We start from the raw sequence: 21,835 nt of genomic DNA, 5'->3' as shown, positions 1-21,835 counted from the left end.
TCTTTCATAGCCTGAATCACGGTTTTATTTAAAATTTTGTTTATTTTGTTATTGTTTTAATCTGTCTCTCTCCAGACTCCAGGATTCATGAAGTAAAGGTTTTCATCTGCTATTGTCGCAGTACTCTCTGATGCTCAATGGAAATCCAGTCATAGAATGACTATTTTTTTTTTTTTCTGAAGCTGGAAACGGGGAGAGACAGTCAGACAGACTCCCGCATGCGCCCGACCGGGATCCACCCGGCACGCCCACCAGGGAGCGACGCTCTGCCCACCAGGGGGCGATGCTCTGCCCCTCCGGGGCATGGCTCTGCCGCGACCAGAGCCACTCTAGCGCCTGGGGCAGAGGCCAAGGAGCCATCCCCAGCGCCCGGGCCATCTTTGCTCCAATGGAGCCTTGGCTGCGGGAGGGGAAGAGAGAGACAGAGAGGAGGGGGGGGGTGGAGAAGCAAATGGGCGCTTCTCCTATGTGCCCTGGCTGGGAATCGAACCCGGGTCCCCACATGCCAGGCCGACGCTCTACCGCTGAGCCAACCGGCCAGGGCCTAGAATGACTATTTTTTTAAGTGAATGACAAATACCATATGACCTCGCTTATATGTGGAATCTAATGAACACAGTAAAGTGAACAGAATAGCAACAGAGGCAGGGTCACATGGGACAGACGGGCTGCTGTCAGAGAGGAAGGCAGTGATGAGACTGGAAGATAGAAGGTGAAGGGATGAGCCAAAAAATGTATACAGAGAACCCACAGATACAGACTACAGGGTGGGGACGGCCGACGGAAAAGGGGGTGGAGGTCGGGGGAGGAGGGCAAAGGGGGAGACAGGGCCAGAAGGAGACTTTGCTCGGGGCGCAGGGTGCACGGTGACGTGTGTAGATGCTGTTCTATCCAGCTGCACACCTGAAACCTGTATGCTTTTGTGAACCATATCATTCTAATAAATTAAAATTACACTAATTTAAAAGAACGAATGAAGGCCCTGGCCTGATGGCTCAGTGGTAGAGCGTCGGCCTGTCGTGCAGGAGTCCTGGGTTTGATTCCCGGCCAGGGCACACAGGAGAGGCACCCATCTGCTTCTCCACCCCTCCCCCCCTCCTTCTTCTCTGTCTCTCTCTTCCCCTCCCGCAGCGAGGCTCAATTGGAGCAAAGTTGGCCCCGGTGCTGAGGATGGCTCCATGGCATCTGCCTCAGCCGCTAGAATGGGGCTCTGATTGCAACAGAGCAACGCCCCAGATGGGCAGAGCATCGCCCCCTGGTGGGCGTGCTGGGTAGATCTGGGTCGGGTGCATACGGGACTCTATCTGACTGCCTCCCCGTTTCCAACTTCAGGAAAAAAAAAAAAAAAAGAACGAATGAATAAATATCTGTGACATGAATGAGTGAATGCTAGATTACTGAAAAATGTGCAAACTACTTTATCAGGTTCACTAAACTTCCACAAATACTAGATGACTATTACTCATCAACAAACTGGAATGCACCTGAGAAACTTTATAGGTTAGCTCTACAATTCCAAAGGAAATAACAATAGAATATACCTATGCATGATCATGGAAAGTTAAAGGGTTATAAAATTATACAAGGCTTCTCACTGTTTATATACACATATATATATTACATTATAATATTTATGATTATGTCAGTGTTTATAAACAAGTCTATTCATAAGCATATGTATATAAATAGAAGGATAAAAGGGATATGTATAATATATGTAGTAAAGGGCATATGTTATACACACATGCACATATAGTACTAATGGAGATAGTTATAAAGCAATAATAGATGTAGTTTTATTTTTACTCTTTTGTCTAGAATATTTATTATTGAAACTAACATATTTAACAACATTATAGATAGATGTCTATAAGAATGTGAAAAGTATTTGAAGAAATTAGATCCAATAAAGGCAGAGATTCTTTACAAAAAAAAAAGTTAAAATATGATAGCTAGAATCAATAACTAAGTAAATAAAATCTGAGACCTATTCCTCTAAAATAAAAATATCACATGCAATACACACAAGAAGCTTTTTTTAAGTTACATTTAAAGTGTTTGTGGTTTGCAAATACTATGGCATGGTCACCACAGAGATGTTTCAAGGCAGATGGCAGACATGTCAGAGTGCAATCAAGTAGCCAAATGCTTCTTTAAGAAATTTACTATTAAGTTATTTAATCATCTCCTAAATTAAAGCAATTACAACCTAAGTAAAATTTAATCTATATATAATTTTGAGGTGGAAATGCGCAGAAAATTTGGGATTGTGTGCATTACATTTAGTTGTTATTCTTTTCTTCAGTTCGTGTCCTGCCTCCCCCAACATCTGTTGGGCTCTTAGGATAGCTTTTTCCTCCCAGCCTAGTATCAGGTACTAAAGAATTGTTTGTTTATTTATGACAAAAATATATGCAAGGCTGTGATTTTTAAACATATTTATTTTTTACTACGCTTTAAAAAAGTGATATTGGCTTTATAATTTTTCACGTGTTTGCATTATAGTCATTAAGAACATAGTAAATACTAACCTCTGTCGAGTCATCTGGTTTTGATATGGAATTGTTCCTAAAACGATCAAAATTCCCAAAACTGCTGCTGCGCTATAAAATAAGAAAGGAAGGAAAAGAAAAGGAAGTTTAGAACTGGTGTCCTTTGTTGTTAAAAGTGCAAAACAGAATAGGGTTCAATAAGCATCAGTCGTGTAAGTACAGTATTAACAACTTTCTGTCTGGAATAGCTAAAGGTTCTGAAGGTATACCTATTATTATTATTATTATTATTATTAAGACTTTATTCATTAGAAAGGAGAGAGAGAGAGAGAGAGAGAGAGAGAGAGAAGGGGGGAGGAGCAGGAAGCATTAACTCCCATATGTGCCTTGACCAGGCAAACCTGGGGTTTCAAACTGGTGACCTCAGTGTTTCAGGTTGATGCTTTACACACTGCGCCAACACAGGTCACGTTATTTCTTTTTTTTCTCTCTCTCTCTCTTTTTTTTTGTATTTTTCCGAAGCTGTAAACGGGGAGGCAGTCAGACAGACTCCTGCATGCGCCCGACCGGGATCCACCCGGCACGCCCACCAGGGGGCGATGCTCTGCCCATCTGGGGGGTCGCTCTGTTGCGACCAGAGCCATTCTAGCGCCTGAGGCAGAGGCCACAGAGCCATCCTCAGCACCCAGGCCATCTTTTGCTCCAATGGAGCCTTGGCTGCGGGAGGGGAAGAGAGAGACAGAGAGGAAGGAGAGGGGGAGGGGTGGAGAAGCAGATGGGCGCTTCTCCTGTGTGCCCTGGCTGGGAATTGAACCCGGGACTCCTGCATGCCAGGCCAACGCTCTACCAGTGAGACAACCGGCCAGGGCAGGGCCGGGTTATTTCTTTTTGAGAGAAACAGAGAGAGAGACACAGGACCATGGAGCTGCTCCTGTATGTGGCCTGACCAGGGAATAGAATTGGCAACCTCTGTGCTCCAGGATGACACTCCAACTGATGGAGTAACTCGGCCAGGGCTTAATTTCTTTTCCTTTTTTCTTTTTTAATTTTAGAGAGAGACAGAGAGAGGAAGGAAGAGAGAGAGGGGAGGGGGAAGGGAAGCATTCGTTTGTTGTTCCACTCTGTCATGCACTCATTGGCTGCTTCCCGTGTGTGTCCTGACTGGGAATCCAATCGGCAACCTTGCTTTGGGATGAAACTGTTTAATCGCTAAGCTAGCCAGCTAGGCCCGTATAACTATTATTAATGTTTTAATTTTACAGTTGATAAAGTGTCTTCATATGGTTTATGTTATAATGTTAAACATCTTGAAAAAAATCTATTATTATTTTTTATAGTGTTACTTTTGCTCATGTGAATAGCATGTATTACTAATCCACCAACCAGTTAATAAACAAACAACAACAAAAAAATAGCATCTGGGTAAATACAACATTATGGCTCATAAAGATCATATTTGACAAAAAAACAAAAGTGAACACAAATACATTCTCCACTGCTAACTCTTGCTAATCTGAAATTCTCTGCTTGATGTCAGAAAGAGAAGGCATATACATAGACCTATTAATAATTTGGGAACAGCATTTAGGCATGCACAGTCCAAAGTTGGGGATAAAACTAAATTTTTCCACATTTAACATGGAATTACAATGAGACCTTGGATCAGTTTTGTTCACTGATTTTGAGAATAAAATTAGATACGTGAACAGAAGACTTGTCTCCTTGGTTACTTTTTGTCCTGCAAAGCTAACTGTTTATTCCTGTGCATCTCGTTCTAGGCAGGTAATTATAAACAATTTCTGATAGGCTATGAAGTAAACAATCCTCCTAGACACATTTTCAAGAATTTTTAGTCATTGAGTAAAAACATAATTAATTTTTCCTCACCTTCTATTTGATTTTATACATTGTTTGGGTAGATTAGTATACGATATGACACCCTTTAGATACCTACAAATCCCAAGAATATGTTCTATCTTACGAACTTCATCCCATTTCAAGCTTATATTTTCAAAATAAGCTTGTGGTGCTGAAATATAACCTAGTGATTAGAAAAGTTAATAAAAGGAGTCAGTCATTTATAAAACGTCATATTATCCTTTCAGATATCACTGCCCACTTCAACTCAAGTGAGTGTCAAAGACTCTCAGTCCTTGAAAGCACTCATACTCATCTCTTCCGCAACAGCTATCTTTAAAACTCTTTGTTTCCCTTTTAAATGAGCTGCAGTAAAAAGTCCCCGACATGTGGCAGCGGCTTGGCTGGGTAGACAGTGTGATACGGAATATACACCCTACGGATGATGGCTGTGTTAGACACAATTAACGCCTTTTGCTTGACTTGCTACCTCTGCTGAACAAGCCCTTCAGCTTGCCTCGAGAGGAGAGAGAGAAAAAGGCTGAAACTGGAAAACACACTGGAAAATGCAAAGTCTTTTCATGCAGAGCTTACTAACCTAGAGTGACTCCCCAAAGCAGTCATCACGCCCACTTGCCTAATAGGCGTTTCCACCAGGGCCATCATTGCCCAGAGATTACAAAAGGGACTCGAACGTATTGCTGTACTGCTTATACATGAAACTAGCTGAACACAGGGAAATCTGTTACTCTTTCATACACTTAAAACATTCATATAGACTATTGGGGTCTACGCTTAAGGCAAATTTGTAGCTTACGTCCAGCCTGCATCCTGCCTAATAAATATTAATGCGGGTTACAGCAAGATTTCCACCATGGGATGGTGAGGTCGTGTTGCCCGGGAGAATACAGAATATTTTGCTTCAGCATTTCTCTACGCTATCTTCTGCCATTAAGTAATCAATAGTCACCGCCTTTTAAAATTAATTCCCTCTCATTCTATCGATAAAGAGAAGCAGGTTTAGTTTAGGGGGCAGTGGTTTAAGAAGCTTCGGGACTATTACTTCAGATTTGCCGGTCGTCTCATTATGAATCACTCAGCAGTTTTAAGCCGGGGGTGGAGGGTTATAATAGCAGCCTGTGCTAAGACACCCTTCAGGAGCAAGTCTATGTATTTAAAATGACATTGAAGATTTTTTATTATTCTCTCAGTCTAAAAGTTAGTGACTGTCTGAGATGGTTTCTTAATGTGCAGGTTACGACTTCTGATGAAAAAGGGTTAATATCTACTATGAGGAATGGACGATGAACCAATTTATAGTTTCCATTCCTGTTAAGTTTTTAATGAAAAGGTAAATCATGTGGAAATGAGTTGGCTTCCTAGATAATAGTTTTTTACAAATGAGAATGTATTGGCATATGGATAATTTTGCATGTCATAGTTACAGTGTATTAGATTTAGCAAATATTATCTTGGGGCAGAAATTTCCATCCGGACAGAACAATTATAGCTACTGACAGAAGAAGAACTTAAATAAAAATGAAATTCAGATTTTAGACAAATCTTTCTTTCTGTTGATACTAGATTATATTTAGTCTTTAAGTCGACTCTATATAAATCTATAATCTTTCATTATCCAATTAAACAGGCTTGTCAAATGGCATAACACCTGGAAGGTAAGTTGGTAAAGCTAGAAAAATTACCTTTGTACTTGCCCTTTGACTGAGCAGTTCCATTTCTAGACATCTATACCAGAGATACCCTTGTGTAAAAATTGACTTACACATGCACGTTCATTATAAAACTTTATATTATCAAAAGGCTATAAGCCTCAATTTTCATCAAAAAGGGACTAATTGACTTACATATGGTGAAGCAGAGGAACTGTGTGCTGCTGTAAGAAATTGAAATAGATCTCTTTATACTGTTACGGAATACTCTCCAGGACACAGTGTAAGTGAAAAGAGTGCAGTGGAGATAAGTGTGTGTCGCAGGCTGCAATTTTTCTAAAGGTAGAAACGTACAAGTATGTTTTAATAAAGGTATGTATTAACTATGTATTTTCAGCCCTGGCCTGTTGGCTCTGGCCGGTTGGCTCAGCGGTAGAGCGTCGGCCTAGCGTGCGGGGGACCCGGGTTCGATTACCGGCCAGGGCACACAGGAGAAGCGCCCATTTGCTTCTCCACCCCCCCCCCCTCCTTCCTCTCTGTCTCTCTCTTCCTCTCCTGCAGCCAAGGCTCCATTGGAGCAAGGATGGCCCAGGTACTGGGGATGGTTCCTTGGCCTCTGCCCCAGGCGCTAGAGTGGCTCTGGTCGCGGCAGAGCATCGCCCCCTGGTGGGCAGAGCGTCGCCCCCTGGTGGGCGTGCCAGGTGGATCCCGGTTGGGCACATGCGGGAGTCTGTCTGACTGTCTCTCCCCGTTTCCAGCTTCAGAAAAATGCAAAAAAAAAAATAAAAAAATGTATTTTCCCTCTTAGAGAAATGGGGCAAAATAAACTGAGTAAAAGGGATGGGAAAGAAAACAGGCCTTTCTGAATATATTTGTTTCTGTAAATTTGACTTTAAAACCATGCACCTGTTTCACATATTATATTTAATCACTTATAAACAAAATGAAATAGACACCATCCTTAATATTCCACATTAAAATGAAACAAATGAACCTAAGTCCATATTAAGAGAAATAAATTATTTTAAGTGACTTAAGAAAGAAAAACAGTAATTTGACTATCCAAAGGACAAAAAACAATGACAAACTAAATTTTAACCTGTTTTTAGTAGTCACATTATTAATAATATTGGCATATACAAGTCAAATGTTGAGGGACAATGAAAACCAGTAATGATGTCAATGACATCTGAGTCAGACTCTCAGTCAGAATTCTCACAGTTCTCACCCTGTCATACCACAAAGCAAGTCAACCTCAAAGACAACTGGAGCCGAAAGAATGCAGTGACCATACTGAAAATATTTTCACTAGATTGTATCCAAAGATGGGATCATTTTATTTTCATTAAGAATAATACCTGACCTATACTAAAATATATCTAACATATCAAAATTCCTGAGTTCATAATGATATTAAAAAGAGAAAATCCAATAGTTACCTTTGAAAATATTACAGTTTTTTTAGAGCTGACAGGTAAAGGAAAGACCTAAACATTTAATCTGTCCTTGTATGAAATATATTTCAGAGTAATTACACTGATATGAGAATTCATTTCTTTCTCTCTCTCTCTCTGTGTGTGTGTGTGTGTGTGTGTGTTTATTCAAGCTAATCAATTAAGGATGATGAAATTTTAAAATTACCATTTTGAAAACACCTAATGCAATACTGGATCCAGGAAATGATTATCAATGGCTACTAAAATCACAGGAAGAAAGAAACCAGAATATATACTTCATAGTAGAATTACCTAATAACATGAATGAAATATTCTTAAAATGATCACATCAAGCTTCTGCATCTCATTACCGATTAAATACAGAAACAGAGGAGCATGTTAAATGATACCAAGAGAATGCAGTCTATCATAAACATCTAGACCAGACAAATGCCTGGATTTTTAAGCTAATCAACAGGAAGAAAGAAAAGAGAATAAGGAAACTATAGATTAAGAACCTGTAAGAGTGGTATCAGCCAAATACAGTCCATGGATCTTGATTAGCTATAGATCCAATAAACAGCTGTGACTAAAACATTCAGGAAACAACAGAAGAAACTGGAAAAAAATGACTAGTTATTTTTTCTTTGTAATTCAAAATAATCTTGTGAGGAACAGCAAGTATGTGAAATGTATGGGCATAAAGAAGAAACATGACTGATCATTATTTAAAGATTAACTGAGAGGGATAGATGGAGTAGATTATACTATTTTCTCCTTTTACATATGCTTGAAAGTTTTCATAATAAAATGTTGGGTTATTAAAAAAAAGAAACGTACCTATATAATAGCTAAAAAAATAATTGACAAAGAGTTAATGATGTGTGAGAATAAAATATATGGAAAAACTCTGTAACCTCTCAATTTTCCTATGAACCTAAAAGCTGTTCTAAAAAACAGTGAAAATAAGAGTTAATCCATGTGTCTCCACCAAAAACAAAAAACCAACTAACAAAATGAGAGAGAGAGAGAGAGAGAGAGAGAGAGAGAGAGTTGATGGTAGCTTAACTTTCTCCGAAACCAGTTTGTGAAAAATCATTAGTTCTGCTTAGGTCATAGTTGTTTAGAAGCACTGACATATTTAAGGAGAAAATAGTGTTGCTTTCCAAATTTGTTTTAGTACAACTCACTTTCTGATATAAATGTATGATATTGTATTGTTTTTTGAAGACTACCTAGTGAAGATTATCATCTTTCATATAGTTAACTTGGTTTCCACAAAAATAGGGCTAAACAAGTCATTTAGAATGTGTGAATGCTCTGTGTGCATGTGTGTCTATGTCCTTACACAATACAGTGAAAGTATTGTTAAAAGAACTTAGGAGAATGTTTTTTGTTAGTCACTTTCTTTTCTTGTTTTGTAACAATTCTAATTATTACAGATAATATGAAGCTGGCAGTGTTCTTAGAAATAATCTACCAAAAAGCCCATCAATAGATGACTGGATAAAGAAGATGTGGCACATATACACTATGGAATACTACTCAGCCATAAGAAATGATGACATCGGATCATTTACAGCAAAATGGTGGGATCTTGATAACATTATACGAAGTGAAATAAGTAAATCAGAAGAAACCAGGAACTGCATTATTCCATATGTAGGTGGGACATAAAAGTGAGACTAAGAGACATTGATAAGAGTGTGGTGGTTACGGGGGGAGGGGGGAGAGGGAGAGGGAAAGGGGGAGAGGGAGGGGCACAAAGAAAACTAGATAGAAGGTGACAGAGGACAATCTGACTTTGAGTGATGGGTATGCAACATAATTGAATGACAAAATAACCTGGACATGTTATCTTTGAATATATGTATCCTGATTTATTGATGTCACCCCATTAAAAAATAAAATTATAATTAAAAAAAAAGAAATAATCTAATCCTTCTCAATGAGAGAACTGTTCTAGGAACCAGCACTTGCAAAAAAAAAAAAAAATCCTTTTTTTCTTCAATTCTCCACCCTGATGTACTCTCCACCATGCCATTCTATCACAAAGTTTTCATCCTTCTATTTTCAAAGCAGCTGCTATCTGAACAGGATAGAAAGTGTGGAAAGTTGGCTTGAAAGAAAGAATGGAACTGAATAAGCTTCTTAGAACAATGACCAGCCCAAAGTTGTCAACATGAAGGAGAATTAGAAAGTCTCTCTCTCTTTTTTTTATTATATATTTTTTTGAAGCTGGAAACAGAGAGGCAGTCAGACTCCTGCATGTGCCTGACCAGGATCCACCCGGCATGCCCACCAGGGGGCAATGCTTTGCACATCCAGGGCGTTGCTCTGTTGCAACCAGAGCCATTCTGGCACCTGACACAGAGGCCAAGGAGCCATCCCCAGCGCCTGGGCCAACTTTGCTCCAATGGAGCCTCGGCTGCGGGAGGAGAAGAGAGAGACAGAGAGGAAGGAGAGGGGGAGGGGTGGAGAAGCAGATGGGTGCCTCTCCTGTGTGCCCTGGCCGGGAATCAAACCCGGGACTCCTGCACTCCAGGCCGACGCTCTACCACTGAGCCAACCGGCCAGGGCCAGAAAGTCTCTTTGGAAATGTAAATCACCCTTTTGACATAAGCAAACAAACTTGATTTTGATTTTTATTTCTTAACCACCCACCAACTTTGGGGTCCTCAGTAGGGTCTTGCATCCAATATGACTGTATATTTGGACAGGGCACTGGTGAAAGAGTTTCACAGCCCATTTTAGATAAAACATTTGCATACATGAGTCAGACATCCACAGTATTTTGAAAATACTGGCTAATTAAAAATTGCACACACTCTGCCGGTGTGTTCTCACGTCATTTCAATATTGCACAGAGAGCATTGGTTAGGAATATGTCCAGAGAGATAGAAGTTCTGTTTCTCTATGTGCTTGAATGAATGTTCTATAATAATAGTATTTTAAATCTCAATAAGTTTGTCAGTTTTTATCCAAATACATTCGAGGCTTTAATTGTTCTAACAAACTCAGCCGCCAAAATGTTTTGAAAAGTGTGAAACAAATTCAACTCACTTGAAATAGTCTGTTAGGATTACCTCAGTGTCAAATAATTACACTATCGTGTGGTGGCAATGGAAGGCAAGGGTGTGTGGGGCGTCGATGGGGTGGAAGGCTGATAAACAACCAGAACTGAAACATGACCTTCAGCACACATTAATGTTGGTGAAGGGAACCCAATGCTCAAGTATAGATCAGCGCTCTAAATATTTTAATGTGCATCTGGATTCTTAGAACAAGTTAGTTACTTGATCTGTCTGGTTAAGTACCATTCATTTCTTTTTTAAAAATTTTTATTTAGAAAATTAAATTTAACAGGGTGACATTGATCAACAAGAGAACACAGGTTTCGGGTAAGCATTTCTATAGCATTGGAACTGTTGATTATGTTGTGTACCCATCACCCAAAGTCAAATCATTTTCCCTCACCTTATATTTGTCCCTCTTTACATCCTTCCCCCAACCCCTCCCCCTCTATTATTTCTATCAGTTACAAAATATCTAAAGGAAGTACAGATTCAGACTCCACCGTAGTAGTTTAAACTTGTGTCAAAATTTCCATGTTAAAGCTTTACTTTCAGAAGTTAATGTGTCACTGCAAATTGAAACTGTCTCAAAGAAAATTACCCAAAGCAAAGAAACTAGAGCTAAAAAAAAAAAAAAAAAATCAATGGAGAATGATCCATAGCCTGTAGAAGTGGAAAAGTGGTTATTCATATCAGCCTATTTAATGTAACAAAAACAAGTTTTATGAGTAAAACAGACTCAAATATTTAAAATCCTCAATCGTCCTTCTGTGTGATTTATTACTGTATCTCATGATTTACATTTCTTCCATAGACTGTAAATCATGCATCACTTTTAGGAACTGAATAGAAATTAAGATATTCATTTTTAGTTATTTAAATAATTTTTACAATAAGTAGTATTGATATGTCTTAAATATTTTTTTCTTTTTCAGGTAAAATACATAATGTGGCAAAAGTTTAGTCACTTGATATCACTGATTCTTACAGAATCTTCTAGAATGTGAAGGAAATAAAAAGTTTTTAAAACATGATCAGGCAAGAATCTATCCTGGAGAAATTTATACTTTATTGGTGCCATCAACCAAATAACAATAATATAGAAGAGCTAAACAGAGCTATATTCAAATGAACGGTATACAAACACAGAAGCAATTGCTAAAAGCAGATTATATTTATACAGAAAATAATGAAGGTAATTATGTATAATAGATGTCAATATAGAAATTTATATTCTTCCATTTAAAAATACTAATTTGTATTGACCACTTAGTATATGAAAGATATTTTGTGTTTATATGCCTGTACCTACATAATTTATTGTTGATTGAAAGGCTTGTTAAAATGGGCACAGATTTTAGAAGTGAAATTAGTTAAAATCAATACAATTTGAATTTGCTTACCCATCTTCAAAAATTATTTCCTCTAAGAGTTTATGAATTTATTGACTGAGGGACTCTAGAAGCTACCAAATCCAAAGATGGTGATTGCTAAAATAATGGCCACGTAGAAAAAGATAATGCCCCACACACTGTATATCAAAAGGAGCACTGGATTACAGAAATGGGTCTGATATAATTATCTCTTGAACTCTTCAAGGGAGAAAAAGAAAGATCATCTCTAGTGAACAAAATCATTTTTTTGTATGTGTGTATTTGGTACAAGAATATTTCACAAGGAGATGGTCTAGTTCTCAAAACCAAAACTGGCAAGAAGTTTTCAGTTCTTGCACGACATGGTTAATTTGTTAACACCTTCATGGAGTGCTATGTATTGTGAAACCACTTCTAGGCTGAGAGTTAAATAGGTCATTATTAACCGCGTCCATCATGGTTACAGAAGATAGTGTGTGTTTTAGGGGAGGCGGTGGAGGGAGGAATGAGAAATTACAAGTAAACATATTTCAAGCATTTACTATCTAAGATATGTTATTTCCCTGAGCAAAGTTTTATTACAATTTTGTTTTCTAGGCACTTTGATAAGGAAAATGCAATACCAAAGATGAATAATTAAAATTTCTACTTACAAGAAATATGTATTATCTTCCCACGGATTTAGAAATTAACTCTTTATTGTGTGCATATTAGATTTGATCCGGCTTATAACCAAATATTAAATACTTTTTAACTGTGGTCACATTATTATCAATTATTTTATTTTAAGTTTTAAATTTTTTCATTGATTTAAGAGAGAAGAGGAGGAGGGGGATGAGAAAAAAAGAGAGAGAGAGAATCATCAATCCATTGTCACACTTATTTGTTCTATTTAGTTGTGCGCTCATTGGCTGCTTCTCATAGGTGCCCTGACCGGGGATCAAACTTACCGCCTTGGCACACCAGGACGACCTTCTATCCACTGAGCCACCCAGCCAGAGCCTATCAGCTATTTTAATCCTATAGCTAAACTTCAGAAACAGTAAATAATTCTGCATAAATAATTAACTAAAGAAGATAGTATTAAACTTTATGATAAAAGAAAGCAACTGCAATTTAGAAGAGTAATTTTTTTTTTTCTTTTTCTGAAGCTGGAAACGGGGAGAGACAGTCAGACAGACTCCCGCATGCGCCCAACTGGGATCCACCTGGCACGCCCACCAGGGGGAGACGCTCTGCCCACCAGGAGGCGATGCTCTGCCCCTCCAGGGCATCGCTCTGTTGCGACCAGAGCCACTCCAGCGCCTGGGGCAGAGGCCAAGGAGCCATCCCCAGCGCCCGGGCCATCTTTGCTCCAATGGAGCCTCGCTGCAGGAGGGGAAGAGAGAGACAGAGAGGAAGGAGAGGGGGAGGGATGGAGAAGCAAATGGGCGCTTCTCCTGTGTGCCCTGGCCGGGAATCGAACCCGGGACTTCTGCACCCCAGGCCGACGCTCTACCACTGAGCCAACCGGCCAGGGCTTAGAAGAGTAATTTTGAAGGACTAATGGCAACAGGCCTTACAACGTTTACCATAATCTCAGTCTCAGATATTCTGAGTTTCTTAATAAACTCCCGATTCTACTATTTGTTCTACCTAACAAGAAATTATATCATTTGTATTATGTAGAGTATCCTTAATCTAAAAGACAAATTAGTAAAAATATAAAAATTATGTCTATTCAATTTTATCAAAGTGATTTTTAAAAAGCAAGAGGAACTTATTATCAAATCAATTAAACCTAATAGTCTCTTTAAGTATCTTAAGCTGAGGCCTTTTTTCCTTCTCAGGAATCAGAGGGAGTAAGTCTGGAGAATTTTTCATTAGCTAACACATGATGAAATACTTTTAAACTTCCTTAAGATACTTTTTAATACATTTACTAGTTGAAACATCTTAACAAGTGTACCAAATGTTTATACCATTAAATCCAATTGCACTGCTTTTAAAAATGAAAAAATAAATTATCACCAAGGAGCAAACATTCATAGTGATCGCTGCTTGGCAATCATGGTTATAAATAAGGGAGTAAAAGTGAAGTATAAAAAATTGAGTCCACTTAATAAACTTTCCCTTCCAATTTTCTAGAAAAACCTCCACCTTCGTTTCCTTCCTTTGTCTTAAACGTCCTCTGCATTCCCTCGGCCTCTGGGTCCATAATCACCTTTCTAAAGTTCTCCCTAAGGGATATCTCAGCCAGGCAGTAATCTCCTTGAACACAAGTAATGACAAACAATAAGCTAATTCTCAAAAAGTTTTTTTTTTAAAGTCATTTTTACTGCTTTTAAATGAGTGTGTTTGATGCATGATTTGGCGTCCCTGATGAATGGTCCCGGACAGCCCAGTGTCTGGACCGGTGATGTCTCCGCGCGCTTCCCTCCAGCGGAGCTCGACCATTAATCCAGCGGCATGTGTCAGCCCAGCGGAGCAAGGTCACACTTCTGCTTCAAGGGGAACCTTTTTAGAAATAATAAAACTGACAGAAAGTTCTTTTTTTGCATGCTTTATGCCACCTGAGGTGAGTGCTGCAGTTAATATCATAAAGCTTATAAACATTCCCATCTCAGGCAGGACCCGCTGCCACCATGCTTGGGAATTTCAATGGGTTTTTTTTTTCTTGGTGAGAACCGACACGTTTATGAGGGGCGAATAGACGATATGTAATCCCAACCAGGGAAGGACCAGGTGGAGAGAAACTAGGGAGTCCGTGGTAGGATATATATATATATATAAGAGATGTGTGGGTTCTCTACCTTCCTTCCTCTTGATTCCATTTCTTTTCCTTTCAGTAAATTTGGATCGGGCTATTAGGAGTATTTCAGTCTATTGAGGGCTTACGAGTGATATTAAAATGTAATTGTAGTAATAGGGATGAACTCAATTTATGACAATTCTTACACCAACCACATCATCTCCAATAACTGTAGAATATTTATCTTTGAAGGAATTGTACATTCAAAATCATAAACATTTTTTTTATTTGGCTACTATAAAATTGATAAATACTTATAGTGAGAGAGTCACAATCTTCAAGTAATTTAAATTTGTACATGGCCTAATTTAGAAAAGAGGAGAGTGGGTCTATAATAACTAACAATATAAAGAATATGTAGGTGTAAGAATTACAAAAGTGATGTCATTTTGTTTAATTTGTATAATTATGTGTTTATTATTTTTACTTAATTAAAAAAATTAACATGGGCCCTGGCTGGTTGGCTCAGTGGTAGAGCGTCGGCCTGGCGTGCAGAAGTCCCGGGTTTGATTCCTGGCCAGGGCACACAGGAGAAGCGCCCATCTGCTTCTCCACCCCTCCCCCTCTCCTTCCTCTCTCTCTCTCTCTTCCCCTCCCGCAGCCGAGGCTCCATTGGAGCAAAGATGGCCCGGGCGCTGGGGATGGCTCCTTGGCCTCTGCCCCAGGCACTGGAGTGGCTCTGGTCTCGACAGAGCGATGCCCCAGAGGGGCAGAGCATCGCCCCCTGGTGGGCGTGCCGGGTGTATCCCGGTCGGGCGCATGCGGGAGTCTGTCTGACTGTCTCTCTCTGTTTCCAGCTTCAGAAAAATATAAAAAAAAAAAAAAAAAAAAAAAAAAATAACATGGCATAGCTATTATCATGTGCAATAGTCGGGAAAAAATTTAACCAGATATCCAGACTGTCATATCACTATGAATTATAAAATAAAATTTGAAACAAAGTAAATCTAGCTTAAATCTTATTTCAAGAATTTAAATTATTATGAAAAAAATGTATAGGAGAAAGTTTATTATTATTATTATTTTTTGTCTTCATATTCTGCATATAGAGAAAAGGTGGAGAATTGGCAACTCCAGCCGGTCCTTCTGGGAAACCAGGTCCTTGGCCTGGTCTCCATGTCCAACATCTGGCCCTCATTTTGACAAGTATACAAACTTTCTTCTTCACGTTTGTAGAAATAAACAAACTCATGAACAACCGATAAGATACCAAAGGTGACATTACTGAGTATTGATTAGGTATGAGAAATTCACCTGCCAAGAAAAATACATATTCTTGTTGACTGATCAGAGATTTGTCTGCCCTGGAAGAAATGCATACTATACGGAAACACAAAGCCATTGTTAGGCATTTGTATTTAGGACAGTGAAGCCACTGTAGAGTGAATTATGTGATATTAAGGGCTAGAAAGACAAAGTTAAAATAGCCCAAAGTACCTATCTCACCGAAGTGAGCAGGTCTGCTGAGCCAAATGGAATATTGGCTTCTGCTGAGCCGATGGTTCTTCAGATACAGTGACAAATTCATCCTCTTCCACTCCTTTGCAGGGTCCCTGAGGGTAACGCCCTGGCACCTGCCTTTTCTCCCCTTCAGGCGGATTACACTACAAGTTTTGATTATTATGTTGTTTCATTTCATTCTGACTCTAAGAATGGTTACTTTGTTTTATGTGGGCGTTTTCCAGGTTGTTATCAGTGACCTACTTAAAAACTGTCTTGAAGTAAATAGATTACTTCTTTAAGGTGACTAATATTGTCCATTAGTCATTCCACACTTAGGGTACATGTATTGAGAAGTCACGACAGTGTTCCGTATTACAAATGGTTTTGATGGTAAGCAAAGTCTAATAGAAAGCGCATAGAGTCTGAAAGGCAGAGTTCAATTCCCCTTGTTTTTCAACAAAAAATTACAGGGGTACAAAGACGAATAAGATGCACCCCCTGTTCTTGATGGTTAGTCCAATTGGAAGGACATACTGGGAATAAACTATGGTAAGAGAAGCAATACAGGTATGGATCAAGTGCTACTGCAGATAGAAAGGAGGGAGAGATTATTATTCAAATGTGCGCTATGTACAGGGAAGTGTTCACCCGGTCATTCATTTCATTCTCACATCAGTCCTATGCGACATGTTTCACATGGTCCCTTCTTGAGACACACACAACGAACCTCAGGGGAGGTTTAATAAAATGTTCAACATCCCCTTGTTAGAACATGTTAGAACATACCAAAATAGGACCTTAAAACCATGTCTGCCAGACGCTCGTGTATGCCCTCTACTGCACTGCCCTGGCTAACTAGTGGAAGCTTTCTGGAGGGAGTGAGAGTCCAGCAAGGTACGAGAAGGTAGATACGAGTTCATGAGTTGGAGAAAAGGGTCAAAGGCATTCTAAGCTACGGGAAACACAGACAGGAAAGATGAAAGTGGTCAGAGCCACGCGCAGATGAGACCTGTGTTCGCAGAGAAGGGCAGCAGGAGCATTCATGGCATAGAGGACCAGCCAAGCGAAGAGGCAGGAAGCGGTGCCCATCTGCCAGCCCAGGAGAGAAGCCTGGCACCTATCTGTCCCCCACGGCTCTCAGGGGCAACCAACCCTGCCAGCACCTTGATCTTGGACTTCGAACCTCCAAGGCCTGTGATAAAATTAAGTTCTGCCTTTAAGCCACCCAGTCTGTGGCATTCTGTTACGGAAGCAGAAAAATAATCCAGACTAGGTAAAAAAATTCCAATGTTCTTTCTATAAGGGAAGAAAGGGGACATCACCAGCTGCGTTGACAAATGGCTTTATCTATTAAAGAATCACTTCATCTACCACCAGAGACAGCTTAAAACCCTCTTCTATCCTTATTAATCAATTCTTAATGGAAGACATTTTTGTTCTCTACTAAGAAGCTCATTATGAAATGCCTTGTTTCTAGAAGTTCACCTAAATCCTTAACACTCAAAAGAAGAAAAATGGATCGGTTTGGTAATGCTAAATTTGGAAACTTAGATATGTAGTGTATGGACTTAATTCTATAAAAAAAAATAATCTGCAGGGATAATGAAGCCATTTATCTCCAAAGCAAGGCAAGCAAAGATTAAGAAGATAAATGTCTCATTAAACAGATTTTTAACAAACCCAGTGTAGAGGTGGTCAAAGTAGTGACTTTACATTCTTCCTACAGGATATATTACTCAAATTTCTGAATGAGAGTATGTACACTTCCGTCATTTCTCTCAATCATTTTTTTCCTGAAATTTTTGTATATCGTGTGGCACTTTTTTTCAAGGTTAACCGATCTGTTTGGCCCCAAAGCTTTTGCTACTTGCTTGCAAAAGAAATCTTGACTATAGATTTGTGTTCTGTACAATGGGAAGGCTAAAATAAATTTGTGATTTTTTTATTGGAGAGAAGCTTTCAAGGTTAAAAATCACTTAACTTTCCAATAATTAAACAGTGAAAGGAAAATATTAGTAGTTCATCTCTTCTGTTTGGAGGTGCCCGAAGAAGTGGAAATTTAATCCAATAAAAAGCTGTATTTTGAAGGAAAGAGCAGAAGCCTTCAGGAAGTGGCCTGTCGTTTTGGCAATGAAGCTCTGCTGGTATTCCTCCTGGGAATGTGAGCACGAACTGGGAGCAAGGACCATACGGGGCAGTGGCAGCCTTCCTATTCACCACCGTCCAAGTGTGACAATATGTACAGAAACATCTCAAATCTAACTTCTCTCGACATTCACCTGCCACTCCCCTTGTCTGAGCCACCATCACCTTTCCCAGTTCCTGTGATAGTCTCCTAATGGGTCTCATCTCCCAGCTTCCTCCTCCACTCCCTTCAGTGTATTCAGAAAACGAAAGACAGAATGAACTCCCCAAAATGTAAGCCAGAACCTTCTTGTCTCTTCTCAAAATCTTTCAATACTACTCGATATCCTTACAATGACCCGCAAGGACCTCCATGGTCGGGCTCTTTCTGACTGATTGCTCCTCCCCTTGTGCGCTCTGCTTCCTTGATACTCACACACCCCCGGGACACGCCCACCTCAAGGCTTTTGGACTTGCCCTTCTTTCTGCCCGGAATCAGATTTCCTCTGCCAGTCTCAGAGCCGGCGCCTCCACTTCCTTCCAGTCTTTTTTCAGATGTCCCAGTCTCACCAAGTCTTCCTTGGTCCATCGTATTTTTATATCCCTCCCTCCCTTCTTAACAGTTATCATTATCCAGCATGCTATATAGTTAACATATTTATCTTGTTTATTGTCTGGCATCCCCAGTAAATGTAAATCCTCTGAGGGCCAGGATCTTTGTTATATTAACCCCTGTATTCTCAGCCTATGATCTATTTTGTACTGTTCAAATAAACACTCAGTAGATACGGGCCACTTTGAAGAATGGATGGATGGATGCATGCATTAATGAATTAACTTCTAAGTCTTCTGAAAAGATTAGTAGGAAAAAGCATAGCTTCAGATTGGGAAACTTGAAAAAACCCTGGTGCTCAGGCATATTTTTTGTGAGGAGAATATCCATTCAATCAGGATGTTTGAAGATAGAACCCAGTCATCAGTATTTAATGCTCTTCAGAGACTCACATGTGCACCCTAGGTGGAGAACTATGAACATTATTGCTGCACTTCAGGGTGCTCACAAACATATATTGTGATTTACTAGGCCAGCGTTAGACCCGAGGATCTGCCTTTTTTTTTTTTTTTTGTATTTTTCTGAAGCTGGAAACGGGGAGAGACAGTCAGACAGACTCCCGCATGCGCCCGACCGGGATCCACCTGGCACGCCCACTAGGGGGCGACGCTCTGCCCACCAGGGGGCGATGCTCTGCCCCTCCAGGGCGGTCGCTCTGTTTTGACCAGAGACACTCCAGCGCCTGGGGCAGAGGCCAAGGAGCCATCCCCAGTGCCTGGGCCATCTTTGCTCCAATGGAGCCTCGGCTGCGGGAGGGGAAGAGAGAGACAGAGAGGAAGGAGGGGGGGTGGGGTGGAGAAGCAGATGGGCGCTTCTCCTGTGTGCCCTGGCCGGGAATCGAACCAGGGACTCCTGCACGCCAGGCCGACGCTCTACCACTGAGCCAACCGGCCAGGGCCGGATCTGCATTTCTAACAAACTCCTGGTGTGAACCCATGCTGCTAGAAGCCCACAGAAGGATAAGTCCTTCCACCTCCATTTAACTCGACCTCGATGGTCCGGTGACACCTTTTTTTTTTTTTTTTTTTTTTTTGTGGCGTACACTATGTTTTCTCCTGACTTGTCTTATTTAGCTTTAGGTTTGCATTATAATTTACTTTAAACAATTTCTTGGCGAACAAGTATGACATAAATACCGACTGAATGCATAAATAAAGAGAGCCTCTTGAGAGGGATTTTGGCTGCAGAGAGGGATTCATAAACAAACGTAAAAATAAACTTTTATTTATACCCACCATTTTTTTTTAAATGGGAAAAGTGAATTTAAAAGAGCCCCTACATTGTACATCACATTCCTTATCTGAGATCACTTTGTTGAAAAACCCAAAGCATTCTACTGAATTCATATCAGTTAAAGTCTGAAAAGTATATACTCTTAGAGGAAGCCGAAAGAGGTAGTAGGGTAGAAACCCACAGGTTGAGAAAAAGTAAGGCTGTCCCATACAATCCCATATCCATTTTTTTTTACTAGCTATAATATCTTGGACAAAATATTTCTCACAAGACTACTTTCTCTGTAAATTTGAGGGACATGTACAGCCATGCGCCCCTGTGCCAACGCCTTCCCTAAAGGAAGCACTGGGCTGCGTACACACTTCTTTTTTCTTACACTTGGTTAGGTAAGAGTTAAAATGTATCTTAGCAGTCTTGATAAGAAAAACTATGCAAAAAGCTCTTTAATGTCACAACTCTGTGTCATCCTTGTCTAGGAGCATAAATTCGCACAGCGGGCAGTGCGGTGAGAACAGCTCATAATCAACTCATGGCCTCTTATCAGGGCTGGGATCAAATGCAAATGGGAAGGAACGCCACTTCAGTTATTGCTGGTGAAAATTAGCATCTGTGACACTAATGGTGTCTCATTTACTAAGCACTTTGGATTTTTTAAAATAGTAAAAAAAAAAAAAAAAGCTATTTCCAGAACTACCATCCTTTCAATGTTTTCTTTTAAAATAACAGTGGTATTTGAATCTCTTTTACTCAAAGAAAAACCTCAGTTAAAATTTATTAATACAAATCTTTAATCCCAGCTAAATAAAGGCCAGTTGATTCAGTGGCAGAGTTTTATTTGTGGGATCTATTTCTTTTTTTATTTTTGAGGTTTTTTTCCATATTCTCTGACCCGGAACAAAGGTCTACTGTGAAAGGCCTCTTTAAGGGATTTTGCACAACAGTAGTGGTATTGGTGTTCTTTTTAAAATAAAACTTCAGCCTGACCAGGCAGTGGCGCAATGGATAGAGCATTGTCCTGAGATGCTGAGGACCCAGGTTTGAAACCCTGAGGTCACCGGCTTGAGTGTAGGATCATAGACATGACCCCATGGTTGCTGGCTTGAGCCCAAGATCGCTGGCTTGAGCAAGGCATCACTGGCGTGGCTGGAGCTGCTCCCCCCACCACCCGGTCAGGACACATGTGAGAAAGCAAACAATTGAGCAACTAAAGTGCCGCAACTATGAGTTGATGCTTTTCATCTCTCTCCCTTCCTGTCTGTCTGTCCCTGTCTGTCCCCTGCTCTTAAAAATAAAACTTTAAAATATAATTAGTTATATTTGCACGTATACATACAATCTTTCTTATGTCTATACTAACAGACTTGCTACCAAGAATAATGAAAGTATATAACACTAGTGAACATTTGTACTACAACCAAGCTACATACAGGAGATCAAGAAACTGAATTTAATTTACAAATATTTATTATGAGCCTACTACACTTAAGGCCACCTGAAATAGAACCCATAAGAGTTAGCATGAACTAGATGATTAAAAGATATTTCTGTCATTTTTAGTGTTGCTCATTACCTACTTTAGTATTTACAGTAAAATAAGAACATCTCTCTCAAAAATTCTGAAATAGTATAGCACAAGTTGTGTATGTTTCTGAGTCAGGAGATGTGAACAGTTGTTTGGTATGTGGTTAATCAGGGTAGATAGTGAGTCCCTATATTTCAGACTATTTGT

General features: G+C 39.7%; 1 protein-coding gene and 2 non-coding genes across 4 annotated transcripts in view; 1 reads left to right on the top strand and 2 right to left on the bottom strand.

The window, feature by feature from the left end:
• The window catches only part of SAMSN1 (SAM domain, SH3 domain and nuclear localization signals 1), a 143,290-nt gene that overhangs the window by 27,939 nt on the left and 93,516 nt on the right, over positions 1-21,835 (bottom strand). For both annotated transcript variants that reach the window (XM_066346956.1, XM_066346957.1), the window contains one exon: positions 2,532-2,603. In XM_066346956.1, coding sequence (XP_066203053.1) covers positions 2,532-2,603 — 72 coding nt within the window. The remainder of the gene's footprint in view (positions 1-2,531; positions 2,604-21,835) is intronic.
• On the top strand, positions 980-1,055 carry TRNAD-GUC (transfer RNA aspartic acid (anticodon GUC)). The gene has a single exon. It is a non-coding gene; the product is annotated as a tRNA-Asp (tRNA).
• TRNAP-GGG (transfer RNA proline (anticodon GGG)) lies at positions 13,347-13,422 on the bottom strand. The gene has a single exon. It is a non-coding gene; the product is annotated as a tRNA-Pro (tRNA).

This window comes from Saccopteryx leptura, chromosome 8 (genome assembly GCF_036850995.1).
Source record: "Saccopteryx leptura isolate mSacLep1 chromosome 8, mSacLep1_pri_phased_curated, whole genome shotgun sequence".
Taxonomy (NCBI): domain Eukaryota; kingdom Metazoa; phylum Chordata; class Mammalia; order Chiroptera; family Emballonuridae; genus Saccopteryx; species Saccopteryx leptura.
Note: the sequence above shows the minus strand (reverse complement) of the source record. Positions and strands in the feature narration are given on the sequence as shown.